Source organism: Spermophilus citellus (genome assembly GCF_964194105.1).
Source record: "Spermophilus citellus genome assembly, chromosome: 1".
In the NCBI taxonomy this organism is placed as follows: domain Eukaryota; kingdom Metazoa; phylum Chordata; class Mammalia; order Rodentia; family Sciuridae; genus Spermophilus; species Spermophilus citellus.
The window spans coordinates 222,267,189-222,289,521 of NC_138182.1; the positions used below are offsets into that span (position 1 = coordinate 222,267,189).

The 22,333-nt window shown below is 37.4% G+C and overlaps 1 protein-coding gene across 2 annotated transcripts in view; it reads right to left on the minus strand.

Annotated features, from left to right (window-relative positions):
* FAM151B (family with sequence similarity 151 member B) overlaps positions 1–14,090 on the minus strand; it is a 33,538-nt gene extending 19,448 nt beyond the window's left edge. Inside the window, exons 1-3 of one of the 2 annotated variants that reach the window (XM_081304416.1) lie at positions 13,909–14,087; positions 4,506–4,631; positions 2,831–2,996 (exon numbers count right to left, since the gene is read on the minus strand). In XM_081304416.1, coding sequence (XP_081160542.1) covers positions 2,831–2,996; positions 4,506–4,631; positions 13,909–13,933 — 317 coding nt within the window. In that variant the 5' untranslated portion in view covers positions 13,934–14,087. Of the gene's footprint in view, positions 1–2,830; positions 2,997–4,505; positions 4,632–13,908 lie in introns of both variants that reach the window. The other variant, XM_081304417.1, reaches the window with a different exon arrangement.
* Between the last annotated feature and the right edge of the window lie 8,243 nt (positions 14,091–22,333).

A 22,333-nucleotide genomic window follows, 5' to 3' on the forward strand; every position in this document is an offset into this window, starting at 1 on the left:
AGCTGCATCAATGATTATAGCGGCACAATTCACAATAGCTAGACTGTGGAACCAATCTAGATGCCCCTCAATAGATGAATGGATAAAAAAAATGTGGCATCTATACACAATGGAGTATTATGCAGCACTAAGAAATGACAAAATTATAGAATTTGCAGGGAAATGGATGGCATTAGAGCAAATTATGCTAAGCGAAGCTAGCCAAGCCCTAAAAAACAAATGCCAAATTCTGCTTTGATATAAAGAGAACAACTAAGAACAGAACAGGAAGGAAGAGCATGAGGAAAAGACTACAGTAAACAAAGACGAATGGGGGGAGAGAAACGGAGAGAGAAGGGAAAGCACATGGAAATAGTAGGAGACCTTCAATGATACATAAAATTATAAGAGGTTATGAGGGGCAAGGGGGAGGGAAAAAAAGGGAGAGAATTGAGCAACAGCAGGGGAGGTAGAGAGGGAAGATGGGAGGGGAGGGGAGGGGAGGGGGGATAGTAGGGGATAGGAAAGGTAGCAGAATACAACAGTCACTAATATGGCATTATGTAAAAATGTGAATATGTAACAGATGTGATTCTGCAATCTGTATTTGGGGTGAAAATGGGAGTTCAAAACACAATTTGAGTCAAATGTATGAAAGATGATATATCATGAGCTATGTAATGCTTTAAATAATCAATAAAAAAAAAAAAATACTACTAAGGTGGGCTGGGGATGTGACGCAGTGGTAGAGTGCTTGCCTGGTATGTGTGAGGCCCTGGGTTTGATCCCCAGCACTGCAAAAACAAAAACAGAAAACAACAACAACAAAACATACCACATCGCTATAGAAATCAAAATAGCATGGTACTGAATATCTTATCCTACTTTCCTACAAGTTTCATATAGACATTGGGGAATGACAAAACATAAACTATACTTGATATTATAATAAGTAACTTCAAATTACATTTTAAGGGAAAATAATTCTTTGCTTAAACTCTGGAGTTGGCTAAAACTCCAAATAAAATTTAAAAACTACCATATGTTACTTATTATTTTTATACTAAAACATGTAACCTAGAAGCATAAAATAAGAACTACTAAACATTGACTAAAATATCATTCAGCTCCTCTCACACAGGTAGTGCAGCAATCTGGTTAGGGGCATGAACTCTCCAATTGGGGTGACAGCTCTTTTTATCAACAATGTGACCTCTGGCAGGCTACTTATCCCTTCGGTCTCCATTGCCTCATCTGGAAAATGAGAATAGCAGCAACGATCTACCTCTTAGGATTGTTACGAGTATTAAATGAAAAATACATGTAATGCTCTTAGAACAGTGTCTGATGCATAATAAGTGTTCTTATAACCATTAATTTACATTCATTCCCCTTCAAATGTTATGGAAAAAAATCACTGTAAAATTTCAGTTTTCAGTAGCACAGTTCTTTTGGGGTAGCTGCTAGCATTTAAGAATAAATAGTGGGGGGCTGGGATGTAGCCCAGTTGGTAGAGTGCTTGCCTTGCATGCACAAGGCCCTGGGTTCAATCCCCAGCACCCCACCCCCACATACACACACAAAGGAATAAACAGGGGCTGGGGTTGTAGCTTAGTGGTAGACTGCTTGTCTAGTGTGTGGGAGGCACTGGGTTTGCGTCTCAGCACCACATAAAAATAAAGAAATAAATATAATAAAGGTATTGTGTCCATCTAAAACTTAAAAAAAATTAAAGAATAAACAGGCTAATATATAGGGAGCCAAAGAATAGATCACAGTCGATAATCCAAGGGGCAATAGTAAATACACAAAAAGAATGAGCACATGAAAAGGCAAGGCATTCTAAAACTTTAAACTGCCAAGTATCAACGATCAGATGCTTTATCATAGTGCATAGAATGCCTAGGATCTGGTGCTACTTCAGCTGGCAAAGCTTAGCTGTCATCCTTAGGTAAATCACCTAATCTCTCTGGGACTAAGTCTCTTTGTCCATAAAACAGAGCTGAACCAGTCATCAGTCGAAAAGCCTGATGATTTTAAGATAGCTCTTTAACTCTTTAACCTAGTCAATTAAAACCCCTGTATGTCAAGATTCTGTATATTTATTTGTTCACCAACAGAATAATGAGGCTTATTGATATAGTCAGCCCTATAAGAAATGGTTAGTCACTTTAAAAATCCCATAAAATCTCCAAATAATTATTTTTAGGGGCAGAGAGAATAATTCAATTTTAAAATATGACTCAGAGATGAGGCAGGTTTACTGCCAACCCTGGATTTCAATAGCAGCAGCCTTCATAGGGCTTATGGTACGCTTTTCTGGTGTCACAGTTTATTCCTGGTTTTACCTATAATTTTTACACACCAAAATACTTAAAAGCAAAATTTCCTATGATGGGCACATAGAAGTAATGACATTTAGCCTCATTCTTCATTATCAATGTCTCCAAAATAGTATTTTTAAGCAATTCTTTGGTTACTGAAAAGTTCCAAATTATTCCCTTTACACATATAACAACATAAAATCAAACTGAATACACATAAAAAAAAAAAACCTCTCCGAACCTTTCCTTCCAAGACTACTTATTAACAAAAGAACTTTAGATTTAGCAATCTGTTATCAGAATGATCATGCATGATAAATCCCTTTATAAAAATTAGCTTTAGCCTCAAAGAAACAATTATAGCAAACAGCTCAGTAGGTCTTAGGTCCACTCTGAAACATACTAGAGTCCATAAATCCATTTTCATTTTGGAAAAGATACAAAAGTAGATAGTCAGACATATGTGTGGCTATTAATTTTGCCCCCAAGTTACTCTATAACAGCCAGTAGCATGTTTGTACAAATACCTCTTGAAATCCAGCTTGATGCCTTTATTGCTCTTCACAACCTCAGTGAGCCACTCCTGTAGAGTATTATCACTGTTTGTTTCAGGGGGATGGGCCATGACTGGTTGTGCAGGCTCTGATCCATTACTTGGAAGAATGACATCGGCCTCTATCATATGAGCATTACCTGTCCAAATAAAAGAATTTAAATTAATTCTGTAAAACTGCAGAACTGCAGGAGATGCCATGTCCCTCTTAAAGAAGATAAAAGGAAGGAAAGAAAACTAACACTGAGTAACGACTACATGTCAGGTACTGTACTTAATCCTTATTTGTTACAGATGAGCAAACATGCCAAGAAGCTAAATGAATTTTACCTTAAACTATTGTTCTACTTTTGAATTTTTCCAATAAAAGTATTGTGTCCATCTACAACTAAAAATATTTTTTAAAGAAACCACACAAGATAGCTATCTTTAAAAAAACTTTTTTAGTTATAGATGGACACAATACCTTTATTTTTATTTGTATGCAGTGCTGAGGATTGAACCCAGTGCCTCACATACGCTAGGCAAGTGCTCTATGACTGAGCTACAATCCCAGTCCAAGATGGCTGTTTTTAAAAACGCACAGTAACAAACGTTGGCAAAGATGTGGAAAGATTAGAATCCTTATCTACACAGCAGTAGGAATATAAAAGATAGAGCCATTTTAAAAATGTATGGCAGTTTAAAAAAATTAAACATACTATGACTCAGCAATTCTACTCTATAGACACATAATACAAGAAAACTGCAAATATATGTCCACAAAAAAATTGTACATGAATGTTCATAGCAGTAGTAAAAGTATCAAAAAATCAGAAACTGAAATATTTATCAACTGATGAATGGATAAACACACTGCAATATACATACAATGAAATGATACAATCATAAATAGACATGAAATAATGATAGACCTTAGAATATAAATGAACTTTAAAAATATGCTAAATAAAAGAAATTGGACACAGAAGTTCACATGTGAAGGAAGAATACAGGGAGCTACCCTGAATTGTGATTCTGAGTTCAAGAAAAGTCTTCATAAAGCAACAGGTAATTTAATTGATACCAAAGGATGTTTAAGAGGTTAGCCAGGCAAAGTGTGAGAAGAGAGCATTCCAGAAAGAATGTATATGGCAGTCAGAGGAGGAGAAGAGCTGGGCCATGAGAGGACTCTAAGGCTGGTACAGACGCAAACTAAGCACACTGGGACATGAGAACTTGAAAAAACAGGCCAGTTTGCACAGGGCCTTCAGGCTATCGAGGCAGTTTGAAGGCTCAACAAACAGCATTTCATTTTCTGAAAGAATTCTGAGAAGTAAGGTAGCCAAATTAGTATATGGGGTTCAAAATATTACTTATATTACCTATAAAGCTAGGTCAGTGGGTACAGCTTAATTGAGAGATAATTTCTAACTTCCACCATCATCCCCAAATCCAAATTCTGGAACAGTCCTTTTGAAGAAAGTTCTAGCAAACACAAATGTCCAGACAGTTGTTTCTCACTGTTCAGGTGGAAGCAGAGAGAAGAATGCCCTCCTTTGTCCAATGAATTTGCTAGATTAGGACTAAAAAAATTTGGTTAGATATCAAAAAAAGGTATTGAATTAATCTACTCTTTAAAGCAAAAATCAGAAACTGGACTGACTTACTTTTCAATGCCTCATTCATCTGTGCCTTGTGGTTAGCTGCATGATACCAGATGATCTCAGCGCCATCTTCTGTTGTAATCCGGTTATTTCTCAGAAAATATTCCAATATATTTTCACTCCAAGATCCTAAAATGACAGTATTTACATGAAAAAGAATGTTTCTTTAGTGGGTAAAATTTTAAAATGTTTTATTATGTATAATAATATAGATTATATAGATACATATTGATAGTAAAAATCTTGCTAAAATGAGGCAAATTAACATTATCAGTCATCTGATACAGTTACCTATTTTTAAAGTTTTTGTGGCAAGACAGCTACAATCTCTATTCACTGAGCATAAATCACATATACACTATAATATCACATATACCCTCATGTTGAACATGAAATCTCTATATTTGTTCATCCAATGTATTTGCCACTTTGTATCCTCTGACCTACATCTCATCATTCCTCCTTTGAGTAACCACACTTTTATTCTCCATCTTTGTATATTTCAAATTTTAAATTTTAGATTCCTCATTGCTGAGGGCCATTGCCAAGTAGGAATGACGCATCAAAATTTCCTTGCTAGCGTACCCCATGTTAAATGGATTTCGCTGTTGACATTGCATGTAAGGTGACCTTGCTCAAGGACCAAGGCGGATCCGGGTTTAGAGCTGATCAGGTTTGAGGAAGTATCCCGGTCCTTGGGTTTAGGGCGTTCCCGGTTTAAGACAATAGGGGTTTTAGGGAAGTTGGAGGTTGAAGATTATTGCTGCTGGGATTAGGGTGTTCCTGCTGCTTGTTCCCCGTTGAGTTCTCGTGAGATTCAAATGGGATATTGGAAAAGAAAGCCTCGTGGAGTAGGTGAAGGGGGCAGCGGCAGAACTGGGATTCCCCCAGAATGTGTGTGTAGAGGCCAGTGTGAGTTCGGGAATAAAGATTGCTGTTTGAATCTACAAGGTGTGTGGTGGCTCATGATCTTGTGCCCAGCCAAGACATTGGCACCTCATATGAATGAAGTCATGAGTTTTTTTCTTTCTGTGTCTGGATTATTTCACTTAGCATAATAATGTCCTTCAAGTTCATCCATGTTGTGGTGAATAGCAAATCTCATTCTTTTTAGAGCTGAATAATATTACATTGAATGTGTGTGTGTGTGTGTGTGTGTGTATGTGTGCACGCACGTGCACGTAGGCACATATACCCAATGCATGCTCATGCATGTGCAATGTGTGGACATAGCATATCTTCTTGATACATTTCTCTGCCTTTAGACATCCAAGTTCTTTCCATAACTTGGGTATTGTGAATAATGTTCATAGAGATATCTTTAAGAGGTAGTGATTTTATTTTATTTGAGTATATGCCCAGAAAAGGGATGGCTGGGTGATAGGATAAAAAAATTAATAAAAATGAACAGAAGACTTATCCAGGGAGGATAACAAAGTAATTAGCCTGAGGAAAATACAAGATTAAAAAAACAAAGAATACTTATGATGTGACAGGTATATAATACATATGAGTAATATAACTAGTAGATATATAAGATGGTCTGAACACCAGAAGCATAAAAAATGTAGAAAGAAAATAAAACCAGTAAAAAGCAGAAATTTAAGAGCAGAATATTTTACAATGTCTTCTAATGATTGTGACCCTAATTTATGTAAAGCGAAAGCTATAATTAAAACTTTTTAAGTTTTGTGAAATTTAATTGTTTTCTCTACCTGAAGTCTTACTGTCTATTGAAAATTTATAATTCAAATGACAGGCCAGGCATGGTAGTGCAGGTCTGTAATACCAGAGACTGGGTCCAGGAAAGAGGACCACAAGTTCAAGGTCAGCTTGAGCAACTTAATGAGACCGTGTCTCAAAATAAAAAATAAAAAGGGCTGGGGATATGACTCAGTGGTTAAGCACCCCTGGGTTCAAAACACCAAACAAACAAACAAGTAAATAAATAAAATAAAACTCAAATCTCATATTTTACTACATATTCATCTTCAAATTATGATTCTCAGACCCTCATATTAAGTAAACTTGAATTAACAGTCATAAGTTTATCTAGTATGTACAAATATAAATAATTCTCATGTCTATCAACTACTTTTGGCATACCAGATTTTTCATAATTATATATTTTAAAATGAAAGTTAACTGAGACTAAGGCAGGTGGTGGCAAAAAATACTTGTATCCAGGCCAACTCCATACTATGCCATTTTCTAATATAGAACTTTTTTGAAAGCTTTAAAAAGCAAAAAAAAAAAGAGGAAAAAAAAAAACCATGTGAGGCCCTGAGTTTGATCTCCCACACCATAAAAAAGTTTCTCATAATATTAACATCCCTAATTATTGTTTTTTTCACTTAAACATTGCTTACAAATTCCCTATGTGTAAGTCATTTGAACTCCATCTAACAACAGTTACAAACCTTAAAAAGGCTATCAGAAACTATAAATAAAAGTAATATTTTATCAGTGAACAGAGGAGCAAATAATTAAACTTCTTACTAATATGCATAGGGACCCAGCAACCACCCTAGATGATGGGCAACAGAATAAAGAAGGAAGGGTTAGCTGGAGAATCCACTATCCCCAGTCTCCAACACACCATGCATGGCCCTACTAAGCATACAGGATAGAGTCAGAGACTTTTCGGACTTAGATGGCAGTGCATAGCTATCATTTTTAAAATATTTAAGCCAGGCATTATAGAAGGCCTATTATTGGTCCTAACAAATGTCCAACTATAGGATGATAATTAAATCATAGTATATTCTCATGATAGAATATGTGACTAATGTGGCTGTTACAAATAAAGTTTTTGAGACAGACCAAAGGACTTAAATAAATGGTTACTTAATGGAACCTAGTTGTTAGATAATGATTCATAATAAGATATTTCCATAGCACCTTTCAACTAAACACTGCATTTGAAGTTTTATAAAGGCAATTTATAAATTAATAATAATGGGCAACAAAATAGCCAAATTGTATTCTTCTATTGTGTGCATGTACAAATATGTAACAACAAATCCCACTACTATGTATAATTACAATGACCGATGAAACATTTACAAATACTGTGACTGAAGAATCTAAAAACATTAGAATTAAAAAGTTCTTGGACATATCAAAAAAATTATACACCATGATCAAGTAGGATTCATCCCTGGGATGCAAGGTTGGTTCAATATATGGAAATCAATAAATGTTATTCACCACATCAATAGACTTAAAAATAAGAACCATATGATCATCTTGATAGAAGCAGAAAAAGCATTCGACAAAGTACAGCATCCCTTTATGTTCAAAACTCTAGAAAAATTAGGGATAACAGGATCATACCTCAACATTGTAAAAGCAATCTATGATAAGCCACAGGCCAGCATCATTCTGAATGGAGAAAAATTGAAGGCATTCCCTCTAAGATCTGGAACAAGACAGGGATGCCCTCTCTCACCACTTCTGTTCAACATAGTCCTTGAAACACTGGCAAGAGCAATTAGACAGACGAAAGAAATTAAAGGCATAAAAATAGGAAAAGAAGAACTTAAATTATCACTATTTGCAGATGACATGATTCTATACCTAGCAGACCCAAAAGGGTCTACAAAGAAACTATTAGAGCTAATAAATGAATTCAGCAAAGTGGCAGGATATAAAATCAACACGCATAAATCAAAGGCATTCCTGTATATCAGCGACAAATCCTCTGAAACGGAAATGAGGACAACTACTCCATTCACAATATCCCCCCAAAAAATAAAATACTTGGGAATCAACCTAACAAAAGAGGTGAAAGACTTATACAATGAAAACTACAGAACCCTAAAGAGAGATATAGAAGAAGACCTCAGAAGATGGAAAAATATACCCTGTTCATGGATAGGCAGAACTAACATCATCAAAATGGCGATATTACCAAAAGTTCTCTATAAGTTCAATGCAATGCCAATCAAAATCCCAACAGCATTTCTTGTAGAAATAGATAAAACAATCATGAAATTCATATGGAAAAATAAAAGACCCAGAATAGCAAAAACAATGCTAAGCAGGAAGTGTGAATCAGGCGGTATAGCGATACCAGACTTCAAACTATACTACAGAGCAATAGTAACAAAAACAGCATGGTACTGGTACCAAAACAGGCGGGTGGACAAATGGTACAGAATAGAGGACACAGTAACCAATACACAAAACTACAACTATCTTATATTTGATAAAGGGGCTAAAAGCATGCAATGGAGGAAGGATAGCATCTTCAACAAATGGTGTTGGGAAAACTGGAAATCCATATGCAACAAAATGAAACTGAATCCCTTTCTCTCGCCATGCACAAAAGTTAACTCAAAATGGATCAAGGAGCTTGATATTAAATCAGAGACACGGCGTCTGATAGAAGAAAAAGTTGGCTATGATCTACATACTGTGGGGTCGGGCTCCAAATTCCTCAATAGGACACCCATAGCACAAGAGTTAATAACTAGAATCAACAAATGGGACTTACTCAAACTAAAAAGTTTTTTCTCAGCAAAAGAAACAATAAGAGAGATAAACAGGGAGCCTACATCCTGGGAACAAATCTTTACTCCACACACTTCAGATAGAGCCCTAATATCCAGAGTATACAAAGAACTCAAAAAATTAGATAATAAGATAACAAATAACCCAATCAACAAATGGGCCAAGGACCTGAACAGACACTTCTCAGAGGAGGACATACAATCAATTAATAAGTACATGAAAAAATGCTCACCCTGGCTAGCAGTCAGAGAAATGCAAATCAAAACCACCCTAAGATACCATCTCACTCCAGTAAGATTGGCAGCCATTAGGAAGTCCAACAACAACAAGTGCTGGAGAGGATGCGGGGAAAAGGGTACACTTGTACATTGCTGGTGGGACTGCAAATTGGTGCGGCCAATTTGGAAAGCAGTTTGGAGATTCCTGGGAAAGCTGGGAATGGAACCACCATTTGACCCAGCTATTCCCCTTCTCCGTCTATTCCCTAAAGACCTAATAAGAGCATGCTACAGGGACACTGCTACATCGATGTTCATAGCAGCACAATTCACGATAGCAAGATTGTGGAACCAACCTAGATGCCCTTCAATAGATGAATGGATAAAAAAAAAGTGGCATTTATACACAATGGAGTATTACTCTGCATTAAAAAATGACAAAATCATAGAATTTGGAGGGAAATGGATGGCATTAGAGCAGATTATGCTAAGTGAAGCTAGCCAATCCTTAAAAAACAAATGCCAAATGACTTCTTTGATATAAGGGGAGTAACCAAGGACAGGGTAGGGACGAAGAGCTTGAGAAAAAGATTAACATTAAACAGGGATGAGAGGTGGGAGGGAAAGGGAGTGAGAAGGGAAATCGCATGGAAATGGAAGGTGTTCCTCAGGGTTATACAAAATTACATATAAGAGGAAAGGAGGGGTAAGAGAAGAATAATACAAGTGGAAGAAATGATTTACAGTAGAGGGGGTAGAGAGAGAAAAGGGGAGGGGAGGGGAGAGGAGGGGAAGGGGGAGAGTAGAGAATAGGATAGACAGCAGAATACATCAGACACTAGAATGGCAATATGTAAATCAATGGAAGTGTAACTGATGTGATACAGCAATCTGTATACGGGGTAAAAATGGGAGTTCATAACCCACTTGAATCAAACTATGAAATATGATATATTAAGAACTATGTAATGTTTTGAACAACCAACAATAAAAAAAATAAAAATAAATTGCAAAAAAGCAACACATATACATTAAAGGGTAAAATCACATAAAAAGCAAAAGCATTACAGAGATAGTTGTAATACTATCCTGAAATAGTTCTATATGTTCCTTTAAAAGAAAATAAATAATGCAATTTTTTCAAAAAAAAAAAGTTCTTGGAGTAGGAAAGACAATGGAATACAATGGTCATCATTACCCTAAGTACACATATGAAGACATGAAGGATGTGACTCTACTTTGTGTACAACCAGAAATATGAAAAATTGTGCTCTATATGTGTAATGTGAATTGTAATGCATTCTGTTGTCATATATAACAAATTAAAAAATTTTTAAAAGTTCTTGCCCTTTTAATGAGTGAAATTGCTATATTGTACTTAACCACAACTATATACAGATGCTCCTTAACTTATGATAGGGTTATGTCCTAATAAATTCACTGTAAGTTGGAAATATCATAAATAAAAAAATGCACTGAATACACCTAACCTACTGAACATCTGAGCTTAGCTTACTCTACTAAGCATGCTTAGAAGACCTACACTTGGGAAAAATCACCAAACACAAAGCCCATTTTACTATAAAGTGTTGAATCTCATGTAATTTATCAAATACTATATGAACATGGAAAATGGAATGTTTTTGCACCAGTATATTTTTGCACCATATAAAGTCAAAAATATCATAAGTCAAATCATCCTAAGTCAGGGACTGTATGAATATTTTTAGAATTTAAGAAGCCTCTGATTACCTATGATCCAGGGTATTAGTATTACTATCTTAAGCAGTCTATAACTCTGAAAATGGGGCCAAGAGAAAGGCAAAATCAGTTGCAGTTTTCTTAAGATTAAGACATTTTGGGGGGCAGTTAGGATTTATAGAAAAAAAAATACAGAGTTCTCATTTGCCCCTATACTCATCCCAAATTCCCCTATTTTTAACGCTCTCTGGGAGAAGAGTTAAATGTTTTATCATAAATGATTAGTATGTGAGGTAATAAATTATTTTTTTTAAAGCTTGCTGACCTCTGGACTAGACAATCATTAAAGTTACTTCTATTTACTTCTAGTGTGTCTACCAGATTCACCATTAAAAATAATCTGCCATATAGTCACACAAAGACTTGCACACAGATGTTCACCACAGCATTATTCATATTATGGTTTGAATGTATCTTCCAAGGTTAATGTATTAGAAACTTCATCCCCAAGGTAGTGGGGTTGAGAGGTAAGACCTAATGGGATGTGTTTGGCTCATGGGGGCACCACCCTCATGAACGGATTAATGTCCTTATAACAGGAATAGGCTTACTCTGTCTTGTACTCCCTCACTGTCTCTTTCTGTCTCCTGCTGCTCTTCAGCTATGCTCCTTCTGCCACGTTATGACATAGCAAGAAAGCCCTTTAGCTCCTCCATCTTGGCTTTCTCAGCATCCAAAACTGTAAGCTAATACATTTCTGCTCATTACAAATTACCCAGTCTATGGTCTCTGTTATATAGCAGCACAAAACCAACTACAACAATTTATAATAGTCAAAAATATAACCAATCTAAATGTCCATCAACAAATAAATGGATAAAATAATGTCATATGCACATACAACAAAATACTATTTGACCCTGGAAAGGAATGAAATACTGATACATGCCACAATATGAACACAATTTGAAAAATCCTATGCAAAATGAAAGAAGTCATACAGACAAGATCACATCACTGTACATTTCCATTTATATGAAATGTCCAGAATAGATATTTATTTATTTTTATGTAGTGCTGAGGCTCTAACCCAGCGCCTCGCACGTGCTAGGCTAGCGCTCTACCACTGAACCACAACCCCAGCCTCCAGAAAAGATAAATAGGTAGGGATAGAAAGTAGATGTGCAGCTATGGTTTGAGGTATAAAGAGGATTTTAATTCTTTTTTTGGTGATGACAATAGTTTAAAATTGACTGTATAGTTGCACAAGTCTGTGAATACACTGCCAACCACTGAATTATACTGTTTTGAAGACTTTTAGAACTATATAATAAACTTACTTACTCTAAGCTGATAAGAACTAGTGCTATAAAATTAATTTGTATATAAAGAAAGTGGGAGAAAGACTATGCATATTACATATATTAACATATTATATATTTTACATGTGGCTTGTACACAGAACCTCTCAAAGGATATACAAGAAATGGTAACACATGCCTGTGTGGAGAGGAACTGACTGAGGGACTGCAGGGAACCTTGCACTAAAAATCCTATTGTGCCTTTTGATTTCTTTTACACTGAAAATATATTGTTTTTAAAAAAGTTAAGGGAAGAAAATGATTCACCTAGTGAAACAAACTGGTTAAGAATTAGCTAAGCCCTGGTCATGAGATTAGAATTCATTATTATTATTTAATGGCGTGTGTCACAATCTGGAAATTTTCACCCGAGCACACATTTATTCCAACATTTTGCAAACCTTGCACTAATTCAGGAAAATCTGTATTTTTACAGCTTAATAATGAGAGTGGTTAATTTTTTGAGTGTGAGCCTAGTCCGAGATTTGGACTTTCAGAATTAAATATTCTATGAGGCTTAACGTATGCCCTAAAAAATGTTCACATTCTTTGATTCAGTAATTCTTGTTACAAAAATCTTGCGTAAGATTTTTTAAATCAGAATTGAGGAAGAATAATAAAAAGATGTTCATTACTGCATGAGTTCTAATTTTTTTAAAAAAAGGAAACATGAGGAAATTGGTTAAATAAATTACAGTATAATTTTTGATAAAACAATTCAGTCACTTAAAGTTATTTGTTTATAGAAAGCTTTGTGACATGGTGATATTAGGAAAAATGCAGGATAAAAAGTTTATATTTACTATGATCTTACTCTACTTTCTTAAAAGTCAGGATTGTGAGAAAATACCAAAAAGTTACTACAAGTAACGAGTCCAAATCCTGGTACTGGAAAGCTCTGACCTACTTCAATATACTTTAAATGCCCCATAAAGATCACCTATTATATTTACATTCTGTAAAATATCTAAGCTGATGAAGGAATGCGCCACCGAGGCTGTCTAATGCCACCACTCATGCTTATGTAAGAGAGACTGTAACCTTCTGGGGAATTCGACGTCCGCGGTTTAAAACACCTTGGGTTCCAGGGGTCAAACAACAGCATACACTAGTTAGTAGCTTGCAAAAGTCGTGCACGGAGAAGGTGGCAGGCCGTGCTCCATGCCTTCCCTGCATTGTCAACCCTCAACCAATTCCCAAAGCAGCAGCGCACTTGACCATGGGCTATTCCCTATTCTGTCTATTGAAATTATGGGCTGGGCAAGTGTCACGATCCCTTCAAACCAACCAAGATCTCCAAATAATAAACCAGCCGTTCTCGGGCGCCCTAAACGCTCTTTCTTTAACGCCCTCCCGGGAACCGTGGTTCTCTACCACAGGATGGTGGGCGCGCGCCCATCCCCGGCCGCCAGGAGCCGCTCAGTTCAAGGAAAACTAGGTGAGGAGAGCTAAGAGGACCTGAAACACTCCCCTGCCGCCAGACGAGCCTCTCAGAGAGGCCCAACTCCGGGCTCTGGCTCGGGAAGGCGGGCGGCGAGCTCAGGGCTCAGGGCCGCGCTGCGCACTCTAACCGAGCCCGCCCGGCCGGAAGCCGTGGGGACCCCTGCTTACCCGGGCCCCGGGCAGGCGCTGTCATGGTGACGGACGCCCGCCGTTTGCGCAGGCGCCGAGCGGTTGGCAACCAGCTGACAATCGCCCGCGTTGTGGCAGGCGGACTCGGAGAACTACGAGCTCCTAGCCCCTGGGCGCACCAGCAAGGCCGAGGCGGAAGGCGCGGGTAGCGCCGCGCCTGCGCAGTTTCGCCTGCCCGTGGCTGTGGCTGTGGCTGTGGCCGTGGCCGTGGCGGATAGTGCTATCCTAGGGAAGACCACAGCGATGGGAAGCATTTGCTGGTGTGGGGCACGAATTTCCAAATAAGTTGGATATATTTTCTTTTTAATCTTAGAAAGGGTATCGTTATTACTCCATAAAAAGGAGTGTTGTTGCACAAGGATATTTAGATGAAGCTTCAAGTTTTCTCTCCTCTTCTCCTTCAAACTCGAAAGACTCCCCAACTGGGCTCTCTCTCCCACTGCCTTCCTAACCCGCCTGAAACTCCTTGTTTTCTGAAGCCAGGCTAATGCAGGAAGAGCACCTTGGGACTCTGACTAACCTGGATGAGCAACCTGGCTTTATGGTTTTCGGCTTCTGCAACTCTAATACAACTGAAGCTGCCAGCGGTAAAATTGAACTTACAGCGCTGACCTGGAACCCGAATGGAGGCTGTCTTCACCCAACCCTGCAGACTTTAATATTTTTAAATCCTTCTAGACTTGAGTTACAATTATTTTTATTTATCCTCAATCAGGCCTTCATATTCTCTAGATTTTCCCCAGGTCCATCAGAAAAGATTTCTACACTTAAGAAAACACTACGTTTTAATGACATCAATTTTGAAGTCATTACGTTAAAGTTTTTAAAATTTTATAGAACAGATCAATAGATTAGAGGAAAGGGATTGGGAGGAGGAGGGGTATTAGAAAGTACTAGGGAAGAAATCTTCCAAATTATGCCAGGTCCATGCATAAATCAACAAAATGAATCTCGCTTTTATATGTAAATATAATACACGAATTAAAAGAATAATAGAAGAGAGATGGGTAGATTAGATAGAGTAAGCAGATCAGGGGAAGGGAGGAGGAAAGGGAAGGGGAAGGTAAAGGAATGAGATTGATTAAAATATGTTCATGCGCAAATATCATAATGAATTCTACTTTTAATTATGCACCAATAAAAATAAGTAAAATAATAAAAATTTAAAGTTTCACTTAAATTTTTAACTTAAAAATAGATTTATTGAGATATACAGATGATTTGCATCTGATTACATTTCTGTAATGACTAAATTGTATATTTAAAGTGCATGATTCAGCAAATTCATAGTATTCATAGAGTTGTACAACCATCATGACAAGGAACTTGAGAACATTTCATCACCCCAAAGCAACAACTCTGACCCCCCACCCCCACCCTACACACATACTCCCTAAGCAACCACTTACCTACTTTCTATCCCTATGGATTTGCCTATTCTGGACATTTTATGTAAATGGTATCACATAATAAATGACATTTTGTTTCTGGCATCTTTCATTAAGGATAATGTTTTTCAAGGTTCATCCATGTTTCAGCATGTGTCGATACTTTCTTCCTTTTTATGGTGGAATAAATTCCATTGCATAAAACAAAACTGAGGTAGAACAGAAGAAATAAAGAATAGCTAGAAAGGCTACATAAAGGAAAAACAAGGAATTTTTTTTTTTTTTTTTTTTTTTTTTTTAGAGAGAGAGAGAGAGAGAGAGCTCCCCTGGGGCCTCTGGGCCTATGCATTGGAGAAAGCAGTAAATGCTGACAGACTGGGCACCAGAGTAGGGGTCCTGGCCAAGGTTCACCCTCAGAAGGGCAGGCTACTTCAACCCCTAGAACCTCAGTGGGAATCAGAAGTCTCATTGTGCATGGGTCATAAATGGTATGAAATGGAAGACCTGTCAAAGGCTCTTCTGAAAATGTTTAATGAGGGGACAGTTAGAGACCATAGGCTGGCTTCATGGGATTGAAGCAGGGTTTTCACAGCTGGCACATAAAAATCATAAAAATAAGGGATGCCAAGTTACCTATGTATTTCCTATGAACAATGAATAATTTTTAGCATAACTATTTACAGGTATACTTAAAGCCATGATATTTGGAATATACTTAAACTAGAAAATCATTCATTATTTATCTGGAATACAAATTTAACTGGGCATCCTCTACCTTTCTCTCTTGGCAACATTAGATTCAGGATATCCCAGGACCATCTAGGCCTGGAGAGGCAATGGCAGAGAACTGGGTGCAGGAACCTGGTGAGGCCAGGCTTCCCAGAGAATGCAAACTCAGCCACACAGGAGGGGAAGAGGCAAGGGGAAGAGCGAATGTCCCATCTCACTCTTTCCCTGCCCTCTGATCTCCTGCTGCACCTCCGCTTAGCAAGGAGCTCCCTTGATGCAGTCCTAAGTGGTTTTGGCACAGTGCAGAGCCGAGGATGCAGGGCAGAGAGGCTAACAGAAAATATTCAACATGACTGGTGAACAGGTTTCTATCCCCTCTTCATTCTGTCCTCAACAATTTGGATTCATCACATTACTCCTCCCTTTCTCCAGGATATACTATGGCTCCCACTGCCTCGAGCAGCAAGTTCAATCTCTTCAACGTTTCCAGTTTTAGCCTTTGTTCTCTCATCCTCTGGCACGCATTCGCTGCTCTAAGCAGACAAGACTACTGAACAAAGGAACTCACTGAGACTCCCTCCAGCCCCAGGGCCTTTGCTTAAGCAAAGGTATTCTTTAGGACCATCATGGAACTTAGAGCTGGAAGGACCTTTACGGGGATCTGTTATCACCCCCTATGCCTCAACTGGAAACCTCAGATTTAGCAGGAGAAAAAAGAACTCATAAAGTTACTTCTCCAGCTGATCAACCCTCCCTGGCCTCTCACCAACTCTGCCAGGAAGCTGGTCTGCACTTGGAAATGAAGCTGCGGTTCTTTGCTTTCATCACTGGTCACCTTGTTTCTAGTTGCTGCCTGATTGGGAATCCTCATCCCTGACCAGAATACAAGGCTCTTTTTCTTAGCTCTCCCTTTAGCACAGTGGTGGGAATGTGAACACAATAATTTTGTTTTTAAATTGCATCCGTTGATTATAGTTCAACAGTTTAATCACAGTTATTAAATAACTAAAGATCTGCCTGGCTTGGTATTGGTGGTATAAGGGGGTGGGGAAATACACAGGGTTTGGAACAAGATAGCCTGGGATTTTTTTTTTTTTAATAAATCCTTGCTGAGTTTTAAAAACAATAAATAAAAAAATAAGAGAGAGAGAGAGAGAGAGAGAATTTTAATATTTATTTTCAGTTCTCGGCAGACACAACATCTTTGTTGGTATGTGGTGCTGAGGATCGAACCCAGGCCGCACGCATGCCAGGTAAGCGCGCTACCGCTTCAGCCACATCCCCAGCCCAAGGAAATATAATTTTAATTTAAAGCTTCACATACTTTTCCAGGCCTATCACTCTCCAAGCCACTCTCTCTCCCAGGCCTGTCACTCCATAATTTCTGGGAAATATGTAAATTTGAGTTACCGTAAAATCATTCACTTATGATAATTAACTTGTATACTGTTCATTAGCCTAATAAATGTATTAAGCAAAGAGAGATGAGATTTTTTTAAAAACTCAACATTATTTCTTGATCAGATAATGGAAACCATGTCAGCTGAAGGATCCTGAGAATAAGCAGGCCACCAGAAACCATTTTGAGATCACCAAACTGATGATATTTTTACATACCTCACCATACCCATCCCTCAGCAAGTTTCTTTTAAAGAAGAGCCAGAAACCACAAAAACACATCTCTCCAGATGGCCTGCATTCTCCCTTGAATCTGTGTCCCTTACTTTCTTAGGTAAGTCTCTGTGCTTATACTGACATGTGCTGATATGCTTTTCCATCACAGATGTCAAAAACACTGTTGTTCTCAGTAGAGTTCTCCCCTTCTCTGAGAATTCCACTGGACTATCTTCTGGTGAGCTTGACTCCAGTGACAAAACATTTTTACCTGTCCACTTGTCAGTTGGTGGACATTTGAGTTGTTTCTGCTTTATGATTGCTATCAATAATGCTGCTATGAACATTTATGTACAAGTTTCATGTGGATGTATTTCTTGTGTGTACATACCTAGGAGTGGAATTGCTTCTTCTATGAAACACTATTTTCAACTTGTAAGGAACTGCCAGTTTTGTAAAGCATCTGTACCATTTTACATTCCTTTAAACACTTTACTAAGGTCTCAATTTCTACACATTCTCACCAATGCTTATATAACTTTTTAAAAATTATGGGCATCCTAGTTCATATGAAGAAGCATCTCATTGTTTGATTCTTTTGTCTTGATTTCCCTACTGACTAATAACATTGAGCATATTATCAGGGGTTTATTGGCCGTTTGCATATTTGATTTGAGGAAATATTCATTTGCTCAATTTTTAAATTAGATTTTTTTGTGTTTTTATTGTTGAACTGTGGAATTCCTTATATAAGTCTGAATACAAGTTCTTTTAACAGATGATTTTCAGATATTTTCTCACACTTTGCAGGTTGTCTTCTCCATTTCTTGATGGTACAGATTATAGTAGAAAGTTTTTGTGACCTATTGGTCACCATATTAGCTCAGTACTTTGATAGATTTTACAATAACTGACTCAGAATTTCTCTTGACCACGTATTTTTTAGAAATTTCTGTGATCTGCTTCAAAATACTCCAGAGCAAGGAAGGGGATAGATGAAGAAAAAGTGGCAAATCTTGATAATTATTGAATTGGATTTTGTAGGATGGTTATATGGTTTTGATATACCATTCTTTACTTTTGACTGCTTGAAAATTTTACAGCAAATTTGTGTCTAATTACTTTTTTATAGGGGGGACCCAGAGGAAGGGTTTCATAAGTGAAGGGTTTATGGAGCACTGGCGAAAAATAACAGACAACAGAGCCTTACAAGTCTAGAACATGAAAGAGAAGTATCAACCTGAGAGCCTGCAAGTTTTTGTTGAGTTATATAAAGGAGTATTTAAATAATTCATGATTTCTGATTGGTCCGAACTGGGTAAAGGTATGTGTGTTAGAGGAGTGGAATAAGAAGAGGTCATCTGTGTAAAGCATATAAAAATAACTCAAAACACTTAACACACACACACACACACACACACACACACACAAACCCAAAGAACAAAAAACAAACAAACAACAACAACAACAACAACAACTGATCCAATCAATATATGGGCAAAGGAACTGAATAAACACTTCACAGAAGAAACACAATTGATCAACAAATATATGAAAAAATGTTCGACATCTCTAGCAAGTAGAGAAATGCAAATTAAAACTGAGATTTCATCTCAGTGGGGTGTGGTGGCGCATGCCTGTAATCCCAGCTGCTCTAGAGGCTGAGAGAGGAGGATCCCAAGCTAAAGCCAGCCTCAGCAAAATCGAGGTGCGAGGTGCTAAGCAACTCAGCGAGACCCTGTCTCTAAATAAAATACAAAATAGGGCTGGGGATGTGCTCAGTGGTTGAGTGCCCCTGAGTTCAATCCCCAGTACCAAAAAGAAAAAAAAAAAAAAGATTTCATCTCACCCCAGTCAGAATTGCAATTATTAAGAATACAAACAACAATAAATATTGGAGAGGATATGGAAGAAAAGGTACACTCAGATTGCTGGTGGGACTGCAAATTGGTGCAACCACTCTGAAAATTGGTATGGAGAATCCTCAGAAAACTTTGAATGGAACCACCATTTGACCCAGCTATCCCACTCCTCGGTTTATACCTAAAGGACTTAAAGCCAACATACTACAATGATGCAAACACATTTATAGCAGCTCAATTCACAATAGTTAAACTATAGAACCAACTTAGGTGCCCTTCAACGGATGAATGGATAAAGAAAATGTGGTATATATGCACAATGGAATATTACTCAGTCTTAAAGAATGAAACTATGACATTTGCCAGTAAATGAATGGAGCTGGAGAATATCATGCTAAGTGAAATAAGCCAAACCCCCAAACGCCAAAGTCGAATGTTTTCTCTGCTATATGGATGTTAATTCACAATGGGAGGGAGCTAAGAAAAATTAGTTACTTTAGATTAGGTAGAGGGGAGTGAAGGGAGGGGAGAGTGTATAGGGGGAGGAATGATAGTAGAGCGAATCAGACATTATTACTCTATGTACATATATAACTATATGATCCATGGAATTCTACATTATGTATAACCAGAATAATGAAAAATTATACTCGATTACATATGATGTATCAAAGTGCATTCTGTCATGTATATTTAATTAAAACAAATATAAAAATGTAAAAAAAATGTTCAACATCTTAGCAACTAGAGAAATGCAAATCAAAACTACTCTAGCCAAATGCAAATCAAAACTAATCCCAGCCACTTGGGAGGCTGAGACAGGAGGATCATGAGTTCAAAGTCAGCCTCAGCAAAGGTGAGGCGCTAAGCAACTCTGTGAGAACTTCTCTCTAAATAAAATCAAAATAGAGCTGGGGATGTAGCTTAGTGGTCAAGTGCCTTGGTATCCCCCACCCCACCTCCCAAAAAACACAACTACTTTTTAAGATTTCATCTCAATACAGTCAGAATGGCAATCATCAAGAACATGAGAAACAATAAATGTTGGAGAGGATATGGAGGAAAAGGTACACTCATACTTTGCTGGTGGGACTGCAAATGGTGCAACTCTGGAAATTGGTATGGAGATTCCTCCAAAAACTTGGAATGGAACAGTCTTTCTATTCTAGTGCCTAAGTCTTTGACCCACTTTGAGTTTCATGCAGAGTGAGAGATAGGGGTTAATTCATTTTGTTACACATGTATTTCCAGTTTTCCCAGCACCATTTGTTGAATAGGCTCTTTTCTTCAACGAATGTTTTTGGCACCTTTATCTTATGAGCTAATTGTATTTATATGGGTTTGTCTCTTGTCTTCTATTCTGTACCATTGGTTTGTGTGTCTTTTTGGTGCCAATACCATGCTGTTTTTGTTATTATGATGTTGGCCTTGAGTTTAGCGTAGATAGCTTTTACAATATTGAGGTATGTTCCTACTCTCCCTTCATTCTCTAGAGTTTTGAACATGAAGGGGTGCTGATTTGTCAATTTTTTTTCTGCATCTATTGCAATGATCATGATTGTCTTTAAGCCTATTGACGTGAATTACACTTATTGGTTTAAGACAACTTTGTCTAGTATAACTGTAGGAATGTGGGTTTGTTTCTGTGTCTTCTGTTCTGTACCACTGGTCTACATACTTGTTTTGGTGCCAATACCACACCATTTTTATTACTATATCTCTGTAGTATAATTTAAGGTCTGGTATTGTGATGAGGATGGACATTTCTTATTGTCTTAAAATCTCTTTGGGGTTTTAAAATTATTTTGTATTTTAATCAGCTATGGTTGTTTTCAGCAGAGGCATTAATCTAAATATACTAGCATTCAATTTTCAAAAATAGAAAATTTCTCACAGTTGCACTTTTGTTCCTGTATGGTTAAAACTTACTCTCCTGGTGTTTTCTGCACTTACCACATACTACTTGTGGCATGCATTCCATAAATGTTAAAAAGAAATATGTCTAATTCTGTAATAACAACTAATAATTTTTCGCTATTTAGAGCTAAATTGTTAAATTTAGAGCTGCTCAAAAATATGGGTATCTTTTATTTAATGTTAGTTGCTGCATATAACATACTATTATAAAACTTAAGCCTAAAACAAACATTATCATACACAATTTCTGAAGATCAGGAATGTGAGTTTGGCTTAGTTGGGTGGATTTTATGAGGTTGTATTCAAGCCACTGGCTGGGGCTACAATTTGAAGGCTTAACTAGAGATGGAGAATCTACTTTCCATTCATGTGGCCATCAGCAGGAAGAGGCTTCAGTTCTCATCAAATAGGCTATACAATTGCCCATACCTGGCAAGTTGAATTCATGCCCTTCCCCATTTATCCAATAAAAAGAGAGGGGAAAAAAAAGACAGAATCTTTCACAATGCATTATTCTGCCATATTCTATTGATCCCAAAGACCAATACAAGTACAATGTAGGAGAGGACAACACAAGAGCATGAATACCAGGCAGTGGGGATCACTGGAGGCAATTCTGAAGGCTAACATATTGTTTAATTTTTTTTTTTACAAAGGCTTTTACTATAGTACTTGAATTAAACCTGTTCATCTGTAAAAACAATGAAAACATGGCTGAATTTTATTAATGTAAGGCAGAAAATGTTTCCAAAAGGTATTAGTATTACATATCATTCCAAGGTAAATTAAAAACTGGGATATTAAGAATAAGATTTGAAGCCAGGTGTGGTGGTACATGCCTGTAATCCCAGTGACTCAGGAGGCTGAAGTAAGAGGATTGCGAGTTCAAAACCA